This window comes from Xenopus tropicalis, chromosome 4 (genome assembly GCF_000004195.4).
Source record: "Xenopus tropicalis strain Nigerian chromosome 4, UCB_Xtro_10.0, whole genome shotgun sequence".
Taxonomy (NCBI): domain Eukaryota; kingdom Metazoa; phylum Chordata; class Amphibia; order Anura; family Pipidae; genus Xenopus; species Xenopus tropicalis.
Window position 1 is genome coordinate 66,500,001 of NC_030680.2, and position 22,438 is coordinate 66,522,438.

Sequence of the window (22,438 nt, forward strand, 5' to 3'; positions counted from 1 at the left end):
TGTGGAAAATAATTTAAGTTATTTTCTCTTTATCTGGGAGTGCTTGCTTTGACGGCAGATAGAAATATTTGTTTTAGATTAACACTCCAAAAAAAGTTGCAAAACTAAATGGAAAAATACCATGGTTGTAAGTTAAATGTATCTTCTATCTATCTTCCCTTTATAGTAGCGTATAAGGGCCTGACTTATTGTGTGCTGGTAATATTCTCTATATATTTGCATTTCTACAAAGGATCGAGAGCTGCCATGCTGCTTGTTCTGGAAGAGCTGTCCTTCATAGACTTCTATAGCAAGAGCAGCCCTGGCTTAATTATAGTTATAATATAATTGATGGGCACATAAGTACAGGTATGGGATCCCTTATCCATAGACTCCATTATAAGCAAATAATTCAAATTTTTTAAAAATAATTCCCTTTTCTCTGTAATTATAAAACAGTACCTTGTACTTGATCCCAACTAAGATTGTATTAATCCTTACTGGAGGCAAACAAGCCTATTGGGTTTGTTCAATATTTAAATTATTTTTTAGCAGATTTAAGTTATGGAGATCCAAATTATGGAAAGATCCCTTATCCAGAAAACCCCAGGCCCCAAGCATTCTGGATATTAGGTCTCATACCTGTAAAAATAAATTGAAGATAAATGCTATGTGACTGATTTATCATGCCAGTGAGGTTGGTTTAGGTAACTTGCCTTTTTTGGTATAATAAGCCAGCCCAGCTGTAGTAATGGTAGTTACAATGCTTTTTTTGTTATTTGCTTTTTACACCTCTCCAAACATATTTTAGCGGACATTATTTCTAAGTGGTGGCAAAACGTATAACTAGACAGGGAAAATCACCAAATCCATTTGGCATAGGGCCTGTCAGCAAATACAGAGACCTGATTTTGGTGTAAAAATGCATTAAAGGAACAGTAACAACAAAAAATGAAAGTGTTTTAAAGTAATTAAAATATAATGTACAGTTGCCCTGCGCTGGTAAAACTGGTAAGTTTGCAACAGAAATGCTACTATAGTTTATATAAATGAGCTGCTATGTCAACACGGGGGCAGCCATTGAAGCTGGGAAAAAGGAGAAAAGGCACAGGTTACATAGCCAATAACAGATAAGCTTTGTAGAATATAATGGGGTTTTATCTGTTATCTGCTAAGTAACCTGTGCCTTTTCTCCTGTAAATGGCTGCCCCTGTGGCTACACAGCAGCTTTATTATATAAACTATAGTAGTCTTTCTAAGGAAAACACACCAGTTGTACCAGTGCAGGGCAGCATAACATTATATAGTAATTACTTTTATACACTTTCATTTTTTGGTGTTACTGTCCCTTTAAAGCTTTTCAGTGCCGAAATCAACTTTGTTTGTTCAGGACGATTCTGTGCCTATCGGTGAACCAACAATCAAGGTGTTAAAGGCAACAGTTTTTTTTTCTGCTTGCCAGATTTGATTCTCCATCGCATCAGGGACCGCATCTGCTTGCATCTGTAGGTGGGAATATTGGGAGACAATTCGCTTGTTTGGCGACCTCCCTAAAAGAGCAGATCTACCATGTATGGCCACCTTTTGTGCATCGGCATATGTAAGCATGTTGCAAAACTACAGTTGCTATCATTAAACTGTTAAGCCATTGGGGGACTGGCAGATATAAAATATATAAGGATATACAAATACTTTTTTTCTGCACAAGGAATATAAACCTCATGAAACATTTTATTAACTTGGGGCGTTATGTCTAACAATTTAAAATATAAGGTTGATTCCTGAATTTAAACAGGATGATAGTATTTTGGATAGTGCACCTAGACATGCTTTTGATCTGCATGGTACCTTACATATATCTGCTTTACTCATGGCATGCTGCATCATTAATGTTAGTGTTAATACAGCCACTTGACCAAGTTTGGCTGGGTCACGTACTTGACTTCTAACAGCATCCTTGCACTTCATAGGCCATGCAATTTGTAGGACCCTTTTTCTGACAGCTCCCTATGATTACTCCTTCTTATTCCTCTGGGCAGCTGCTGACAGCTGACCCTGGCAATCTGAAGCACCATTTTTCACAGCCGTCCTCTGGCTATCAGCAGCTAGGGTGACATCAGAGATGTGGTTCCCCCTTTCCGGCACAGGATATCAGGGCTGCTCATCATATCTTGCAGGGAGCTAATCACTCTGTACTCGGCTTCCTTCTCCTGCCCCGGTTTCCTGGGAATGGAGGCTTGCTATCCTTGGAAGGCCAGCCCAGAGCTGTCTGCACTGCTTCCTGAGCAGCACACAAGAGCTTTCTTCTCCAGTTAATGTAGAGCATTTCAGGTTCATAAAACGGCTACAATAATCAACTGGTCGCAGTGCTGTCCCACCTTAACCCCAGCTCTAGGGGCGATTAGAACAGAGAGGTGGGGGGGATCAGATTTAAAGAATGAGTTACATTAAGTGGTAAATGTTATACTGTATGTGTTACCCAGGATGACCTATAGGTAGCTAGTTTTCTTTACAGTATGAGCTCTACTTCTGTAAACATGAAAATAATTATCGTACAAAAAAAATGCAGTACTCACATTTGGCCAGCTGAATTCACAGAACCCCCACCAAATACCAGAATTACTTTTTATGTGCTTGGGTCACACAAACATAAAGCTCTGTAGCAAAGCATAATAATCTGTTTTTTTTTTACCCTACAATTAAGTCTCTAGAACAAGACCCTGTTGTGCCTTGAATGGATTTGCTGTTTACAGTACATCATGCAAGAATAGCCCTTTAATTTAAAGCAGTGGCAGGTTTCTGGCATACTAGGTATAGCAGTAAACGTAAGATATTTCAGAGGGAACAGCCAATTAAACAATTGGGCTGCCACATGCAAGTTTACTGCTATTTTATAAGCTGCTGGGTTGTTTCTTACACATCTTTGCCAGATGTGTTCTCCCATTTAGTGGCATATTAAGACTATTCTGTCCATTCATCCCTAGGGTCAGTTATAGAAGGTCCATGCAGATCTCTGCTACAGGCCACATCCACAGTGTGATGCAGTCTTACACTACTGGGATTATCGGTCTGGTCCAGCAAGTATCTGACTTTATGTGTTCAGACATTCATACGGCGATAAGGGAGGGCATAGTTTAAACTGTTAGTGTAATCAATAGTTGAGTCAGCAGCCAATATCTGCCATGTTTTAACACCTTTAGGGATCATGTTGGTCAGAAAATGCAGCACCCCTCGACTTTGTGTTTCATTGGGAGGGCTCAGGGCCAAATGCTTAGACCTGCCATGTTTGGTCCTTCAGATAGGTAGCTAAATATGCTAAACAAGCACCTCTTAGCATATATAGGCAGCAGAAATCATGTCATATTGCATACGTGAGCTCTCTGTTTCTCTGTGAACCATATTCAGTCACTCTACTTAGCAAGGAGTTCATGGGAAACAAACCAGCACAGAAGCATGGAACTACAGATTTGACATTTACAGTTACACTCAGTTTGGACAATTTTTGTCTATACTAGACAATGTTCTTTCTAAAGTAAATAGACTGTATACCCATCATGCTTTGGTTTTAAAGAATAATGTGGGTTTACATTACTTAGGTCAAAATGTTAGCCCTAAACCTGTTCTCGAACGGCAACTCCCGTTCCAGCTGGAAGGTTGCTAGACTTTTTTGGCAGACAGTCTGTGCCCTTATTACCGTTACAAGTAGCAGAACATTGTATTTCCTTAATGATCACTGAACTGTGATCTGTCTCACAGAGTAAAACAAAACACCATATTTTCTAGTCTCGTAACAGAATTGCTTTTCCCTGGAAAACTAAGTTCAGTAACCACTTCAGTTACAGGGACCCCGGAAGCCAATCCTTTGCTAGCCACCATTTTCCAGTTTATGTTAGCCCTGAGGCTTCCATTTTCCCTACAATCAGGTGCTAATAAAAGCATGTTTGCTTTCCAGGTAGGTAAGATCTCCAAGCTATTAGCTTAGGTCACAGTTCATGGTTGATCAAGATTCGAGTTTGTGCCTTGTCAAAAAATCAATACATGTGATTGTGATTCTGCAGCGTTATGAACGCAGCTCTGGAATTGTTATTCAGCCGCTGCTCCTATTAGGGGTTCTCTTATCATATAATGCCACAAAGGAATCATTTTTTAAAGACCTATAACTCTAAGAATTAACTCTTGAAGCTAAAAATTCCTACAACAAACCTATTTTAGCATGGCAAATGTGGAACATGACAAGTTTTGTTTGGTCTTGGATTAGTTGTTGTGCCCAATGCAGAAACCGTAGTAAATACAGCATTTAAATTTAACAGCAGAGAGCTGATAATTGGTTTATCATAAGGTAGATCTGTGATCATATCATGCTATGAATATATTATTTTCTTATGAGAACTTCACAACCCAATGTTCTTAATGTAAAACAGGCTCCTTTCATTCTCCACCTGTCATTCATCATGTGTAATTGGGCTATTAGACTTTTACCTTCCACAATTCTTTTCCTCTCCCAGGTTAATTACCTGATAGTGAAGAAATAACAGAATAGCACTGAGGTCTGGCTGAACCTTATGGAACACCAAGGAGTCTCCTCTTTACTGACTTCTTACCTGGTGAAATGAAACTTTACCCCGCTTTTTGACATGAGCTTTTTCAGTTGGGTTTATGCATAAAACAAGAAACAAGTCCCAAAATCAATCACAATGGAACAAGGTGAGAGAAGAGATGCAGTGCAGTGTGAGCCTAAGGGGAGGTTGGGAAATGAGCCTTACAAGTATATTTACATTTATATTTGTAAGTTCAAGCAGTGTTGCAAATTTTTTTTGCTTTAGGGCTCTGGCGATTTGCCGAAATCGCCTGTGCAGCGTGTGCCATCCCACCGGCGACTTACATTTTTGCCGGTGGGATGGTAGTTCGGGGAGATTAGTCGCCCGTGACAAGGGAGATTTGTCATGGGCGACTAATCTCCCCGTGTGCTGGAGCCCTTAGCCTTACTGAATGAGCTCATGTCAAAAAGGGCGTATATGCTTGCTTTAACCATCTTGTCTACAATGCTTAGGCTTTTTCCATTATGTCTGGTTGTTGAATCTTTAGTTGAAGCCAGATTGTTATGCCACTGTGTAATAAAAGGTACTAAGTTTGCCCAGATGCAGTAACCCATAACAGCCAATCAAATGTTTGTTTTTATCCTGTAACTGTTGTCTGGTTGCTTTAGGTGGTTAAAATATTTTGTACTTTATTACATTATCCCACTTTTATTTCTTGATCATTTTCTTTATATCTTTGTTTAAAGTTAGCTTCAATAAGAGTGATGTGACCGTTCATATTAACAACCAAATATGCAGATTGTTGGATAGTTTGGCTACACATGCTGGTAGCTCAACTGAGCAAGACAAAAACACAGGTGTTCTTTGTTGGCCAAAATGCAAACATTCACTTGGCCAGTAATATCTCATGATCATGAGCTCAGAGGATTTCCTTTGAAGCCTCACAATTCTAAACAGATTAAAATCTACTAAATATCTATCTATCTTTTAAACATAAAAATCGGGACTTTGGGGGGAAAAAATATACTTTTCAAATGTTGTCGAGTTAAGGTGGCCATTCACGGGCCGTGTAGGGGAAACAACCACTGGCGTGCCTGACCGATACCTGGCCTGAAACCGGGCAGATATTGATGCAGTCCCCGAACCAATTGCGCCTATTCCAGACGTTATAATTTGATTGTTTTGCCCCAGGCAAGTGGATCTTTACATGTATGGCCACCTTTAAATGGACATTTTTAGCAAAGTTCCCTATTCTACCTATCTTAAAATAAGTACATTTGGCTAGGGTACACTGCTTTAGTAATACATTAATACACTTTATGTTTTTATATAGCATTATTTAATACACCAAAGCTGGCAACTTAACCTAGGGTTATAAAAAACAGATTGTGTGGCAACTAGGGGGCATATTAGTGACCAAATATGCAAAAAAATATAATGGATCTGATAATTTGATTAATTAAGGGGCTTAAAAGGTTTTCAGAGCTGGTTAATGTATCTTATTGAGGAAGGGAGTTTAAGGATGCGCTAGAAGGCGCTAGAATATGACATTCACACATCACTGCACTTCCAGGTGACCAGGAGTTAATTCCAGTGGCAGGGGACTTCTCCAATCAGATGCCTCTCTACATGGCATACCCACTGACCCAATGTGCTGTGCCAGGCTGTAATTAAGAAAGTAGCTGTCTGATCACCTACAGCCCCCCTACAATGAGATGTGGGAGCATATCGCCAGTCTGACATTGACAGGATTATTCTCAGATAAATTGGGAAGTTTTTTTAATCCTCTATAACAAGGCTGGGTCTGTTGTGAAGTCTTAGTTTGAGGTCATATCTGTTGCAGACAGGGAGCCCTGAAATATGTGATGGTATAATAGAAAGCAGTTTGGTGGTCTTTCCGCAGTTCAGATTTCTTTCACTGTTTTTATGACCTTGTTCTCCATAGTGCATTAAGGGCATTGTGACTCAGGCAACAAAGCTTAGATTGCAATCTGTTTTTCCAAGAAGTGGCTTCTACATGCACCATGTGTACGGAGCTGTGCGTATTGTCAGCGTTCTGTGCAAACAATGTCTCATTATTAGAACGCTTCTCAGTAATCCATTGCTTTTCTTTACCTCTCGCCCCTCCTCTCTAATAGTTTAAAGCTGTTATTTATTATTTCATTTCTGAGTGGCTTTATCAGAAGCAAACAGCCCCAGTTACCTGCAACATTTACTTAATGATCCCAGTGATAGGGAAAATTCTGATAATACGCAGACCAGCTGGCTGGCGTCAGCCAATCAGATGCTGGCCTGCGATGGGAGATTAGATAAAGGGGGACTGTATTAGCTGGAGTGTGGTGACACGGGAACCAGCACTATTGATACAGAGATAGGATTTAAAATGGACTTTGCCTCCTGTGATAATCGGGGAAAAAGATTGCCTTTAACTATTAGCTCACTGAGTACTCTTAATATTAATAACGGCAAGGTCAGGCCTTATCTTTGTTAGCTTGGGATCAGTGTGAGAAAAACAGTCTGCCAAAGAGGTGAAGGGAGTGCCCAGGGAGGGAACACTGCATCCGCTCGCATGTGATGGGGAAGCAGATCAGGCTCGATCATCAAGTTCTTTGTGGGAAAAGGTAGATGGGAATGTATGTATTATTGTACCAGTCCAGCAGGTGCTGACATTCTCTTTTGGGATCTGTCATAGGTTTTTTTCTCAGTGTATGCAGCCAGACCACTTAATTTCTGTAAACCAGAACTTGTACATATTTTTGTACCATTTTCTAAACCTCTAAATCATTTACCCGACAGGAAATTTCATCTTTCATCATGAAGAACCCTATCCAGTTTTGTTGTATGAACATAGGGATTTGTGTTTAGCCAGGGGCACTGTCTCAAGCAGCCAGTGTTTGAGACACTAATGATCCAAAGTCCGATCTTTGTATTACATCTTTGCACTTAGAATAACCACAGAGTTGCTCTTTTATCTGCTTTAGTATCCTGGGAACATAACTGCTGGGGTAGCTACTGTGCTGTGTTTGTTAGTTTGTCCTTCCAGCCTGTAGAGGCCGCCTTATCAGCGTCTGTGTATTTTCCCTGCTGGGGTTTGATACAGAAAAGATAGATCGATGTTTTGACATGGAAAGTGTCAGCCCAAGAGAGCTTATCAGTTGGACATTTGTGACCTGACCTCCCAGCTCTTACATTAACCTTCTGCCAACAATGACTTCTTATTGTTCTAAAACTCCTCAGGCCACTAAAATCAACCTTATTCTTTAACCCTGCCAATGCCAATAAATGTAAGGTCTATTCATTGTGCATTAAAGCCATATTTTGGTTATACTGCCATTACCATGGTAACAATCAATAAAAATGGGTTGTCAGAACAGTTGCCTGAGGAAAATGGTTATTTACATGTTTTAGGAGCAACAAAGTAAATGAGAGCAAGAGACCCTGTAATATGATGGTTGCCCTTTTGCTACTTTTAATAAATGGTGAGCTTCTGGAACTCTGTTTAGATGAACATCCTGTGAATGCCTTCTGTTATAATTGTGGTTTGCTCACAGTAACATTTAATACAAGATGGCAGTTTTGCTTAGATCATCTCAATTTCTCATCTTTTTTCACTCTCTAGATGAGCTTGAATTGGAAATTTCTTCTACAGATGGAGTTGGACATATTCGTGCCCGAAGTCAACTGCACAAAGGTTTCTCTTGGGGACCCTACAAAGGGAATTTCACTGGCTCCTCCTCTTCACCTGGCCCAACTGACTTGGTAAATAGATATTAATCATATTTAGTATGTGCATATATAGGTTTGTTTTTTTTACCTATACCTTACAGTACAAATTTTAATCAGTGCTTTTTATAAAATGCTTCTTGTACCATGGCCATAAAAATGGTCAAGGCCTATTCAGTGTTCCCGTTCAAGTTTTTAGTTTTGGGCATGTTGCCATCATTTTCTGGGGGCAACACGTTTACAACTGTACAATGAGGTAAGTAGGTATAGGAAAGTAATGAATTATGTACATCATTTGTAGATTACCATTAGTCTGTATATGGGGCACACTTAACATGTAATTTCTCTTGCCAAATTCTGGTTTGATAGCATCACAGTTGATTGACTATAACAATAAAACAGGTCAGCAAAATATTTCCTTAGCAGCATGTATTTGGGGAGCAATAAATCTGGAAAACAACTCTTTGCTTTATAAATTTTATTTATCATAAAATTAGAGAGATTATGCGTCAGTGGCCTAAAATTAAGTTTCACAATTCTTGCTCTGCATGATTAGTATCTGTTAAATGAGTTATCACAAACAATTCATTAAAGGGGTGGTTCACCTTTGCAGTATCTTTTAGCATGTTATAAAATGTCCCATTTCTAGCAACTTTGTATCTGGTGTTCATTTTTTATAGTTTTTGAATTATTTCAACACTTCCAACATCTTTCCAGCATTCAAATGGGGGTCAGTGATCCTCGCAGCGAAAACTATTGCTCTGTGATCTTACAATGTTATTATTGTAGTTACGTTTTATTACTTATATTTCTATTCAGTCCCTCTCCTATTCAGATTTCAGTGTCTCATTTAAACCACTGCTTGGTTGCTAAGGTAAACAAGACCCTAGAAACCAGATCTCTGCTGAAATTTCAGAATGAAAAGCTGCTGAACAAATAGCTTAATAACCGAAAAATCATAAAAAATATATAGCTCCTTTTTTCCTGGAGGTTAAAATAAGAAAGTCAATCCACTCCTCTAGCTAGAGGGCTGGCAAGTACCCCTGTCTACTGTGCAGAATTCTGTGCAGTGACAGTGACACCTACCAATGACTGCTGGGGAATGTTGCTGCTCTAGCAAGAGGAACAGAGCAGATTTCTAGTTTGTCCTGCAGGAAAGAAGGAACCATTCATTTAAACATTGTTTGAGAAAAGGATATATTGCAAATGGGATGTGTTTTGCACTCCAGTAGCAAGGACAACCCAGTGGCACACTACTTTAAAAGTATATTATTATGAAATTGGTTTATTAGATAAAGCAATGTTTGACACAACATGTGGGATATTTTTATGCAATATATTTTTATACAGGCCTGCAATGTCCAAGGGTATAGTTTCCCTGTAATACAAAAAGTACACCCCATCTTCCATTTATTCCCCTTTAACTAAATACAGTGGTCCAGTGTTGTACGGAGATGCTCTTAGGTTTCAGTGCAAAGTATTGTAATGTATGCATACCTGACTAATAGCTGGGGTTTATTAGTTCTTATATATATATATATATATATATAAGCTGGCTTGCTTGAGGAAGCAATTAAAGATAAGATAAAATATATTTTGTCTTTTCCTGTTTTAAAATTGAAACTTGTGAAAAAAACAGAAAAGTTTCAGTTCAGAAAAGTACATTTTTACTGCTTTTGTAAATATGAATATCAGTGATAATTATCCCATTCTATGCATGGCAGCCAGCACCAAGCATTATTTTCATGCTGGGTAAATCCCAGTCGTTCTGGAAGAGGCTGCGTAGCACAAAAGTGGGGAAGAGGTTTAGGCCTGAGTTATTATGGGGCAAAATGCTGTAACTATAAGCTTCCTATCTTATATACATGAGAGAGGAGGGAGAGTCGAGTCATTATCTCCTCTGCTTTAAGGTTAAAGCTCGAAATATTAGACGAGTGCAGGCTGGGTATGTGATAGCGATTGGGCCCATTATCTCTTCGGAATGAAATCCTTGATTAACCCCTTATCATCCCCGTTTGGGGGTGTTATGATCTTGTGGCGCCACAAGTCCAGACACAAGACAGCCAAATGATTGATTCCTCACAGATAGTGGCTTGCCTTCCCGATACTTCATTTATTGTCTAAATATTTTCGCTAGCATTTCAGTGCTCACCCTGCCCTTATCGGGTGTCTTGATGCTTTGCAGCTCTGCTCATCTCTGCCTCCCTCTCTTCCAGCTATCAGTAGAACCTTAGGAGCGGCAGGATGGAATAGGTTCATCTTCAGCACATTAAACATCCCTTTTAATTCCTCCTCCTTCTATCTTGCTCTTGGCTAAAAGATCTTCTGCTCCTTTTCCGCCCCTTTAGTAAATGTCGCACATCCTCCCCTCTCCCAGATAGTTCAGGGAGAATCAGCTCACATTAACCCATTCACTGCTTTTGTCACTGATGGACTTATTGCACAGTGTGCTTAATAAACTGTTATTTAAGTTATGCAGCATTCATGCTGTCATTAGTTATACATATAACAATTGTACTATTTTATAAAGCTATAACCTGTCACTATAACATCGCCTAAAATAAACTGAAGTCATAGTTATTCACACTATTGTGCTTGCCTCTTTGGTGCCGGTGATAGGGATGGGGCTCTGGCCTGAAATTATTTAGTGTTGAGTTTAATTTATTTAAAACAGCATCTGGAGTACAGCTTACAGCAGTGATTATAAGACAGCATCTGAACTGACATGTTGCTTTTTCCATTGGGAAGTAATATTTTCACTCATGACTACTGTCCTGTTCAGATAATATGCATATTGTCAATGTTTATAAAATCACAGTGAAGATTGGCCGTTGAGGCTTCAAATCACTGCAGTCCTTTCTATAAGTCCTTTTCCACCCCAGTCTGCCCATGGAATAACTTTGATTACATATGTTGTCCTTTATAGAATTTGCAAGGGAAAACTCACTAGAAATAAACACTGAACCTGCTGAGGATCCCCTAATAAACAAAACCCCTAAATTCTTCTCTTCAGAACAGGCAATTACTGAATAACTTAGGTGATAGGAAAAAACATTTTCAAATTTTAAAACATTGTCCCTTACCATAACCTTGTAAATTCTTAGGTCGGATAGAACTGCACTAATGTAGGCTATGGTTACAAAAAGGCTATATATTTTGTATAAACAGTTTATGTTCTGGAGATCCTTATCATTTTGCTGTTGGTCATGACCAGCCAACAGGTTTGCTTGCACTGCTTTACAAATAAAAGCACTACTGTCTATCCCAGTTATAATAAAGTATGTATATGGGCCATTTGCCTCCTACATTTTGTCCTTGGTTCCACTGCTCAGCCAGCATTTAACTCGCATTTAAAGCACCCCTTCCCAGGATAAGCCTGAACAGCGGATGCAGTCTAGATAGAGTTTCTGATGGTTATCAGGCAAAGTTCAGAACAGAGACACTGACCTCTTTGTTCAAGGGGAAAACAACACATCTTCTCATAGAGACAGAGGAGTGGAGTTTTAAAGATGCAGCTTATATACTATCCAAATATTACAGTGTATATACCCCTACTGTACAGCACCTTTAACCCATATATTGTTAAAGCACCCTTATTAGCTTCCTGAAGCTTTTAAAGAAGACAAAACAGATTTCAGCTGTGCTCCTTCCTCCAGCAAATAAGTTTTAGCACCAGAATTGTTTAACCCCTTTATTAGGCTCAGGTATGAAATACTGTAGTGCTTCCTTCTGAGAATGTGTATTGAGCATCTAGATGTTAGAGTAGGTGGTGAGCTTCTAGTGTTTAGAGTTAGAAAGCCAACCCGCATGGCAATGTGTTTATGCATCATCAGCAATGCCAAACTCTTTATCAAGCGGGGAACACGCAGCCCATCAGAGTGATAAGCTGGAAGCTGACTAGCGCCATCACCCCCCAGTTTGAGGGTCTTAGAAATATTGGACGGAATAATTAGATTTCATATCGTTACTGACGCAGCCATCAGCGGATCAGGCAGATTAATTTCTTTTTTCTATGCACTCATTAATATTCATTAGAGACACGGGAAAGCAGAATACATCTTGGATTCTACGGCAAGTCTGAAGGCTCAACAATAACACATTTAAATAGAGTTAGAATTAGAGGCAGGGCTACTGTCCATAATGTTGGGCTAGAAGCTGTTTCCTGACGCTTTTGTTTAGAAAACTTTGGGGGGGGGGGAAGGTTTAATCCTCAAAGAATGTTGTATTGGGTCACAAAAAATTGATGAAATAAGATAGCAGTGTGTGTCCGTGCATATCACAGCCTTCTCCACTTTTTCTTTAACTGGCAATCTCAGGACTGTGCAGAAGAGGGAGGGTACTGCCAAATGAGACACCTTTAATTTAGATGGTAGATAGGGTCAGCTTCTTCTTTTTAAAAGCTTGTTTTTCCCCACCCAAGTGCTTTTCTCTGTATGGTTCAAATGTTTATAATCTTTTCATGTGTGGACATCCATGTCATGGAAAGGAGTTGGAGAGGCATTTACACTGCTTCCATGGAAGATTCAAATGTATTATTTATGCATGTTTAATTAAGTATTCATTTAATACACACACAGGACACAGTAAAACACAAGCAAGTCACCATGTTTTACACTTTGCAACCTGCCCTGTGGGTGTGCATCTACATGTGCAGGTCCAGAATGATCTGAGCTCCCTACATGAATATAGCACTGCTTGTCCCCAGACATCCTCCATACTCCCCCTGCTCGCTGCTAGGCTCAGGATGCCATGGACCCCTGTACTTACTGTCTACTCTATGGCAGTTGATAAGAATAGGCCTGCCTTGTGCTCACTGGTGATGCACTCTGCACCTCGCTCTGGATTTTTAATCCAGAGTGAGTTGCAGAGTCAGGGTCAGTCAGGCACTCCAGGGAAAATCTGAGCCAGACTGACCCTTGGTCCTCTTGGGCCCTGCTGCCTGTCCACAACTACTTTAACAAAATTAAAGATGGTTATGTGTTCCACTGTAAAACGCAAGTACATCTTTACATGTTCCCTGGAGGTACAGTAGTAAGTAGCTGTGCTAAGCAATGGGGCAGGCAGGGGTTGGGAATTTTACTGCGGTGGTGGTTGGGTGGCCAGGATACCCCAGTCTGACATTGTGCGGGGTGCAGGTATGCCCGATGTGTAAGTGCTTGCTGAATGAGCAGTTTTACATCCCTTAGTGAACTTGCAACTGGGGTTCATAAATAACCATTATAGGCTTAGTTTATTCTGCATAGGCTGCCTCATTTACCTGCATGTTTGTCTCTTTTGAGTCAGTAGGAACAGACATGATTGCTCTGACAGGGTTACCTCAGCCTCAGACAAAGTACTTTTGGTGACCTGTGTAATTGAAAAATGGTGGAATTTCTTCTTGGCCTCGCCAAAAAAAAAACCTTAAATAAGGCATCTTTTAGTCATAAGGCCAGCGGCACACAGATTGTTTTCTCCACTGGCTGTGGAAACACTAGAGACGAAACCAATCCATGTGCCATTGGCCCAAGATTGCCTTAGTTTGCAAAGAGTTTGTTTTTAACGTTACCTTAATTGGCATCACCTCTAATATAGTACATATAATGATGTTTAATTGTTTATATTTTCATGTAGAAAATATTTTGGGAGGTTCCTGCTAACTTAATGAGAAGCTAAATTCACTTTGGCTAAATGTATCCACTAGAACACAAATTACTTAAGTCTTTTATTGTTGAATATTAATCATTTCTGTTTAAAGAACATGTAGAATATACATCAGTTTTCTTAGGCTACACTGTTAACAATTTCTTTTTATTTCATTGTTCATTTGTATCACAGACATTTCTCTTTGTTGTTCCACTAGGGAACATAAGGGTCTTGTAAATGGCCAATTCCCCATGTGCAATGTACAGTTAGAAACTTGCTGTGCTTATGAGTTCCAGACAGTGCAGCAGTGTGACATTTCAGAGCAGCAGTCTGATTCCCTGGATAAGTCATACTATGGAAAAAAAAAATCTATCAAAGCATTTTGATTTTTCAAGAGAGTGAAGGGGCCACCGTGTGGCTATTTGCAGAATTAACTCTGTAATCGAGACTTTTTCTAATTCCAATAAAGACAAGGCATATAAACTAAAGCAAAACATTTTAGTTATATATTACTCCACTGTATATTTGAATTACTTGACAATGTTCCTAAGCTGTGGTCAGTGCGACCTACTGTGCCCATCAGATCTGCTGAGTACTGCGCGGGGGGGGGTCAGTAGTATCCATCAGCTGCTTAGCAGTATAATATAGCTTCATATTCTGATAGTGTTGAGTTAATTCAGTGGCTCTGCTTTCACAATTATGTAGGTTTGTGTGTTTGTGTGTATATACATGGTTGGAAATAATACTGATTTTACTTTTCCACAGAATGTCTCCCTTTCATTGGATGTGGAGGGTGATTGCTGGCTGAAGTATGTGACTTTAGTCTCCTGTGAAGCTGAAGCTAATGCTGTTCTGTACCGGAAAGGTAAGAAATATACGCATGGAAACTGCTGTCTCTCATTTAGGCAGTTATATTGGCCAGTTATAATGTGGATGGAGCTATATCCTAACTAGCATAGGTTCTGATTCTATGTATGCTGTCAAGAATTCTGTTTGAGGTAGGGACTTATTCCTGTATCAAATGTGCATATTTCCAGTGCAGAGATAAGAATGCAGACTAATGTATAATGCTGTCATATAATGCGTGCAAACCTATTATGCATGTTTAGCTCATTTTTGTTTTCAACATTTAATTTTTTAATTATTTGTTTTGAAAAATGTTCTAAAGTCAGTTCAGAGTCTGCAATTATGTCACTAAAACTTTAACCTTCCTAGGTTAGAAGGGGCCTTCAGCATATATATATATATAATATATAGAATATATATATATATATATAGAATATATATAGAATAGTTTCGGTCCTCATAGGACCTTTCTCAAGGATAAAAAACATTGTTTTTTATCCTTGAGAAAGGTCCTAATGAGGACCTAAACGTTGGTTTTAACAATATATCTACAATAAAAAATTTTTTGATAAAACATTGAAGGGTGTGCTGGCCACAGATGATTATTTTCTATACATACATAATTTTGGCTAGCACCCCACAGAATATTGAGCCTTGGAGTGCGGACACCATTTGGATTGATACATATATATATATAATGTGTGTGTACACTGGACAAAGGTATGGTTATAATGTCTAGTTTATTATTCATTCATGCTCCACACAATAGAAGTTCTATTTTTGTGTGTGTTGCAGGTGACCAGATCTGGTGCAAAACATCACAAATAGTTGAACAAGGTGAAATGATTCAAGCCTTCTTAATGGCTGAGCCCCAGGCCATTCCCAACTACACTATCAAAGAGGAGCCAGGAGAGACTTCCCAGTGTACTTCTACTCTACCAGAGTTCCAGCTGCTCCCCCAGCAGGCCGGCATGGCTGCCATTCTTGCCACAGCTGTTGTCAACAGTAAGTATAATAATATTAATGCTACTTCTATAATTGTTATAGTTTACTAAGGTGATCTTTGTTTACCTTGATTCTCAGTTCCCCTCATGTAGTCATGTATTGTTCTTTCCAGAGGATGTGTTTCCTTGTAAGGACTGTGGAATCTGGTACCGCAGTGAGAGAAACCTTCAGGCACATCTCATGTATTACTGTGCTAGTCGTCAAAGTTCTACTTCCCCGTCCATGGAGGAGAAACCTAAGGATTCATACCCCAATGAAAGAATCTGCCCTTTTCCTCAATGCAAAAAGAGTTGCCCTAGTGCCAGCTCGCTGGAGATTCATATGCGAAGTCATAGTGGTGGGTATTTTACTGTTTGTTTATAATTTACTGGCAAATTAGGAGCCTGGCATGTAGGTAGTGGTTTACCCTGCTTCACAAGTTTGCATGCAATATATCTGCTAATCACATCCTTAATCAGCATCTCACAGCAAAAACCTTGTCTGCCTAGCTTTCCTTTCATATCCATCTTACTGCTTCCTAGCTCCTCCACAGCCCTTTCTTAACCAGTTATGTTCAAAATTGAAGTGCACTGTTCTAGTGCTCAGGATAACAGTGCACATAAAAGTTGTGCCCCTGAAGTGACACACTGTGCATGTGTTATGCCTAGGGCCTGGAACAGGAGGGCCATGCTGGAGGAACCTGCAAGGTAAGTCAGAGTCACACTGGGAGGCAGCGCATATATAATAACTGATTTTTAATATGGTCTTAGTTGCCCTTTAATAAATGTCTGTTTTGTGCTCAAAACACAAGCATTAACTGGTCCTTTTTAATCTGACATGCTCATTTTTACACAACACTCAAATCCATTTGTTCAAAGTGTCCCATTCAGATTAATAGCATCACAGGACATTATCTCACCATCTTAATCACAACTCAGCACACTTCTCTCTATTAGTAGATGTGGCTAGTATTGCTTTGGTGATAAGAGGGTGCCCAGGGTGGTGCTGTTGAGATCTTCTTGGAAGGACTAAATAACAAGTACTCTTATCTTCTCCAGGCGAGAGACCGTTTGTGTGCCTGATCTGTCTGTCTGCCTTCACCACCAAAGCCAACTGTGAGCGCCATCTTAAAGTTCACACAGACACCCTGAATGGTAAGCAAGTGAAGAATCATTAACTACTAAAAATGGCATTTTCATTTCAATTAGCATAATAATTCCAGTTTTTTTCAGTTCTGTTAATGCTATCCTTTAAATTAGAAATTCCAGTTTTGTGTGTGTAGCTGTTGTCTAAAATAAGCTCCAATAATTCATTGTGTGCAATTCAGTTATGCATAATAGACATTAATTTCTCCCAAAACCCCTAGTTACAGGTACATGTATTTTTAAATAATGATACATTCTATAAATGATGCAGAAGTGCAGACAAAGTGAAAATTATTTGTTCAACTTTCTCCCTTTTGATCTCTAGTCCATTCTAAAATGGTACAATACATCTAACTGTGTTAATTTGTATAGCACTGCTGCAATGAATTTCCATGGAAATTATTAATAAAAATATCCAGTTCCTGAATCCAGTACATGCTATACACATTTCTGTTCACTTGGTTAATTTTATAAGGTACCAGCATGCTTGCAAGACAAATAAACAGCTTACCTGTATACATCTCTTGTGCACTAGTAATTAAATTATCTACTTCCCAAGGACAAAACATGCAATAGCTTCAGTGTCCCTGTTTTCCCTGGATAGATCAGACCTACAGAGAACATATTATATAGCAGAACATATTATATAGCAGCAAAATACTATTTGGTGGTACTTATTGACCTATCTCTTGTTACAGGTGTCTGCCATGGTTGTGGGTTCATCTCAACCACTAGAGATATCCTATACAGTCATCTAGTGACCAATCACATGGTCTGCCAACCAGGATCCAAGGTTGATGTGTACCCTGTTGTAAAAGCAGTAGCCGCGGTCAAGTCAGCAAACCCAGGTACAGTTTTTGATGTACCTATTACACAGTGTTAAAGGGACAGGAATAGGGTCAGAGTAGGTGAAAGAAAGACGGATATTTGTGGACTAAGGCAGCAGTGTAAATGGTAGCTCCTTGGAAATGGTCAGAACAACTGTTATGGGAAAGGGTCGTTAGCATGGCCCTATCTGATAATCTCTAGTCAGTCACTCTTGCTAATTTGTTAAGGCAAGAATGGAGTCCGTTTTCTCCATATATTGTTTTAGATGCTTTGATTTTTAATCCTGTCTTAATGCCTAATAAATCATATTGTGTTTGTGGCACTAATTTTCTGAATTTTCATTCCCTCTTTTACCTCTATAGCTGTGAGCCAAATAGCCTCTTCCAGTCTTCTGAAATGTGGCTTGTGTGGATTTCTGGCAGATGGACTTCCCAGCCTTCAGCAACATGCACTCTTGCACACAACAAATTCTTCACCGGCTGCCACTCATTCTGTCAAGTCCCCAGCTGAGAATCAAAAGGAAAAGCAAAACCTTGAAGGACAAGAAAATGGAAATGCCAAGTCACCTATCTCATCGTCATCTTCTGGTAGTGAGGAGGCCCCTCTAAAACTCAATATAAAAGAGGAGCCAGAGATGCAACACAGCATCAGTGAAGCAGGAAGTACCATTTGTGAGGCAAAAGATGGAGTAGCATTAGTGCAATCACCAGCCATAAAGGTGAAGACTGAAATGTCTAGTCCTACTCCTGGGTCAAGCCCTGTTCCAAATGAGACAGCAGCTGCTACTGGTGGAGGAACAGTAATAATCCCACACTATGTATTTGGGCATGAGGCTACTGCAGCTATAGTCCCTCAAGCATCTGAGATTCTTGCCAAGATGTCTGAGTTAGTACACAGTCGTCTAAAACAGGGCCAGGCAGTTACTCCAGCAGGGTTTTCAGGGTCTTCTGCACCAAAAGGAGCTACATGTTTTGAGTGTGAAATAACCTTCAATAATATTAACAACTACTACGTACATAAAAGATTGTATTGCTCTGGAAGGCATGTTTTAGACGAAAGTTCTAGCGCTGCTCGTAAAGTCAAGGCTTCACCAGCTAGAACATCATTAGCATCTGGTTTCTCTTCTTCTGAGCAAGAAGCATCCCCACCACAAGAAGATGCAGGAGGAGAGAGCAGTACACCAGTTGTTGCAGTGAAAATAGAGGAGAGCTCTGGCATGGATTGTGAAGGAACAGGAAGTGGTCACGTGAGTGAGGGCAGTCAGAGCCCCAGCTCATTAGATGATCCTGATGAAGACCCAACCCGTACAGTTTGTGAGGCATGCAACATCCGTTTTAGCCGTCATGACACATATGTAGTGCACAAACGTTACTACTGTGCATCACGACATGACCCGCCATTGCGTCGTAGTGGAGTAAACAAGACTGGGCCTCCATATGCCACTCAGCCAACTCCTCGCACAAGGAAACGGCGTAAGTTATATGAAATCCATGGTGTTGTTCCATCAGAATCCACTCCTCCCCAACCACATCCTCTTGGAAGGGTAGAAGCTATGGCACTGATGCCAGGTCTAATACCTGCACCTGCTGTGCCTTCCCCGAGTTCTAGCCCAGATGCTGCTGATGGGCCAATAGATCTAAGCAAGAAACCCCGATTGGTGACAGAAGCACCAGTTCCATCTCCAGTAGCCACTGTAGCACCACTTGCTGACTACCATGAATGCACTGCATGTCGCATTAGTTTTAACAGCTTAGAAAGTTACTTAGCCCATAAAAAGTTTTCTTGCCCTACGGCACCTCTACAGCAAAAGGCCCTTCATCAGCTTCAGAAAGTTAAATCTCCTTCATCTGCCACAGGAAAGCTTGTAGATGATACTGTTAAAGTTAAAGTAAAAGTGGAAAGTAGGGCATCTATGAGCCCAGGATCTGTCAGTGAGACCACCCAACCTCTTGCTTTGCAACTCTCTGCTATCTCAGACCCCAAACAACTTAAGCATATTTCATCTGTCACAGAAACATCCCCACCTGCAACAACCACTTGTCCCTATTGTCCTCATAATGTGATAATAAGAGGAGACCTGCTTGAGCATTTTAGAAGTGTCCATGGTCTTTTGCTGGCAAAGCCAACTGCAGGGCATAGATTACAAACTACTTTTATGGAGGTGTTGGTGCCTGCTCGTGGGCAAACAAGCAGTGCATCAGAAAACAGTCTGCCAAGTCCACCAGTACCATCTGCTTCACCCCTTCAGCTGCCGGGTCTAAGGAGGGAGAATTCTAACTACAAAGATACCACCTCCTCCTCTTCTTCTTCAGCAAATGGTAGCCCTGTATTGACAAGCACTCCCAGACCTATTATGCCAACTTCTCCTGCCCTTCCTTTAAATTCTGTACCAATGGCTGAAAGCCGAAGAGAAGATGCACTCAGGGTTCCAAGCCAAGTCTTGCTTCCTGGGGACAAAGCAATGCAGCCTCCCAAAACTGGTTTGACTTCTCAAGTGCCCAATGGGAACCACAGGTACTGTCGCCTTTGTAACATCAAGTTCAGCAGTCTGTCTACATTCATCGCTCACAAAAAATATTATTGCTCCTCCCATGCTGCAGAACATGTGAAATAACAGAGGTTAAACCTGTAATAAAATGGCTGGTCATAATGTGAGCAAATGAACTAAGAAAATTTGCAGTGAGTACAGTTTGGTCCATGCCTTTTTGTAGGCATCAATTAATTGGATAGATGTTAAAATAGAAGGCCCTGTGTTAAATGGACCTTTGTCTTTAAAGGCCCTTGGTTCTGTCATTTGGAAGTACAGTAAAGCCTGCCTATTTCAAAGACCCTGAGAAAACATATTCTTGAAGTGGATCTCTGTTCTCATGCCCATAGGGTGGCAATTTTTGGAACTAGTAAACAAACATCAAAGAGGGACAATGGTTTCTACATAGTTTGGTCCTCCCCTCAAAGACAATGGTTTATGTTCCAGTTGCATCAAAATTTGCACTGCTTCACCACTCGTTGCAAAACACAAAATGAAAAGTTTGAATTTGTTTATTTTGTACCTGCATTCAATTTGTTAAGCACAAAAGAGAAAAAAAAACCTGTTACAAAGGACATATTCAAATGAAGGCATACGTGTCTTTGTTACAGGGTTGGGAAGGGAATAACTGTTTTCTAGTAAGTTATTTTTGAGATGTATTTAAAAGAAATTTTAAAGAAAAACATTTAAAGTGTTTTTATAATGTAAGCTCTTTTGAAAATATTCAAATTCATGGGGTATTCCTCCAGCAACGTTAGATTTTTCCTACGGCAACTTCATGGTATTACTGTCAGGTCGTTGTACTAATATAGGGATACTTTAATGAATTCAAGTAGCTCTGCCTCCTGGCCAGTAGTCTCTGGTTTATAAGTACACTTCTGTTAATGGATATCTATTCTTGGATTTCTCAGGTTCCCGTGGGATTTTAAAGAAGCAGGGGGCTTGTATTACTTTGAGAATTCACAGTGTAAAATTTACTTAAAACAATAAAGTGGCTAAAAATGATTGTGGCCTAAAGTAAAGGGAGGAAGAGGTAACCATGGAAACTTGCACGCCACCTTTTCATAAATAAAGCCATAACTACTGTTACCTGTCAAGTTTTTTTTTTACAGTGGAAGGAACTGCTCTGTAGGTTCTGTGTCACTTTGTTAGCATTACAAAACAGAATATTAGACCAGACATTTAGGTATATGGCCAGGCTTACTAATTGATATGCTCAGATTATACTGTCCTAGTGTATTGGAAACAGCACAGAGAGCACCAGAAGGTAATAGAATTATAACCTTAACTGACAGGAGGGCTGTATTGCTAACCATACAGCAGGATATTGATGTTGGCTTCCTTTACTGCAAATGGCTTCACAAGTGACTGGTTTTATGTAATAACACAAGGGCTTAAAGAACTCTCACAGTCACATACCTGTAGCATTCACGAAATGCACTGGCCTGAAAAGAAAGGAGGTGTTTAAAGCACTATTTAGAGCAGGAGAGTGATAAAGTTACCTTCTGATCCCAGGGTTGTTAATGTCTTTTTTTTTTTTTTGTTTTGTTTTGTTTTTAAAGGTATTTTTACATGGCATTATATAATGACCAAAACTGGAAAACAAAATGTGTTAAAATAGTCCATAAAAGTATATTTATATATAATATAGATACCAAGAGCACTGATTCACAAACAAAACACACGTTTCTGGTGACTAACAGTGTGTATAAATCTGTACATAAATAAAAACCTGTGTATAACAAGTTCTTCTTGTTTTTTTTTATTTTATAAACCATTCTAGCATGTTGCTTTCCAAAAAGTTATTAACTTAATTATGCTCTTTAGTTTCTTTCTTTACCTCTTCTTGATACATTTATGCCCGCTTTCTATATAACTGATACCAGGGTTCAGTCACACAGTTTGGTTTTGGCTGCTGCCTTGTATGGCTAGGGCCAAGTGCAGTTCCAGTAGGCATAGCCTTTCATGGTGGTGGTCACATGATGGGCAACTACCAACATTTTGTTTTTATTTATTCATTAGATTAGACAAGTACAACAAAAACTGAAAAACAAGCAAATCCCAAACGGGATTAATAAAGTACAAAATATAAGTAGAATAGTAAATTGAACATTTCAGAACAATTTTCCAGTTGGCAATGGATGAAAAAGGTAATAATGGAAAAACATAGATTAGAATTATACAATTGACTAAGATTTATACTACATATAGCATTTGTTCTTGTTACAATTAAACAGGCTAGTAAG

General features: G+C 39.6%; 1 protein-coding gene across 2 annotated transcripts in view; it reads left to right on the plus strand.

The window, feature by feature from the left end:
• Nucleotides 1–21,937, plus strand: part of zfpm1 (zinc finger protein, FOG family member 1) — an 86,524-nt gene extending 64,587 nt beyond the window's left edge. Inside the window, exons 5-12 of one of the 2 annotated variants that reach the window (XM_004913612.4) lie at nucleotides 8,137–8,276; nucleotides 14,628–14,727; nucleotides 15,504–15,713; nucleotides 15,826–16,050; nucleotides 16,361–16,399; nucleotides 16,751–16,846; nucleotides 17,536–17,685; nucleotides 18,028–21,937. In XM_004913612.4, the coding sequence (XP_004913669.2) occupies nucleotides 8,137–8,276; nucleotides 14,628–14,727; nucleotides 15,504–15,713; nucleotides 15,826–16,050; nucleotides 16,361–16,399; nucleotides 16,751–16,846; nucleotides 17,536–17,685; nucleotides 18,028–20,279 (3,212 nt within the window). In that variant the 3' untranslated portion in view covers nucleotides 20,280–21,937. The remainder of the gene's footprint in view (nucleotides 1–8,136; nucleotides 8,277–14,627; nucleotides 14,728–15,503; nucleotides 15,714–15,825; nucleotides 16,051–16,360; nucleotides 16,400–16,750; nucleotides 16,847–17,535; nucleotides 17,686–18,027) is intronic. The other variant, XM_002936100.5, reaches the window with a different exon arrangement.
• The last annotated feature ends 501 nt before the right edge of the window (nucleotides 21,938–22,438 follow it).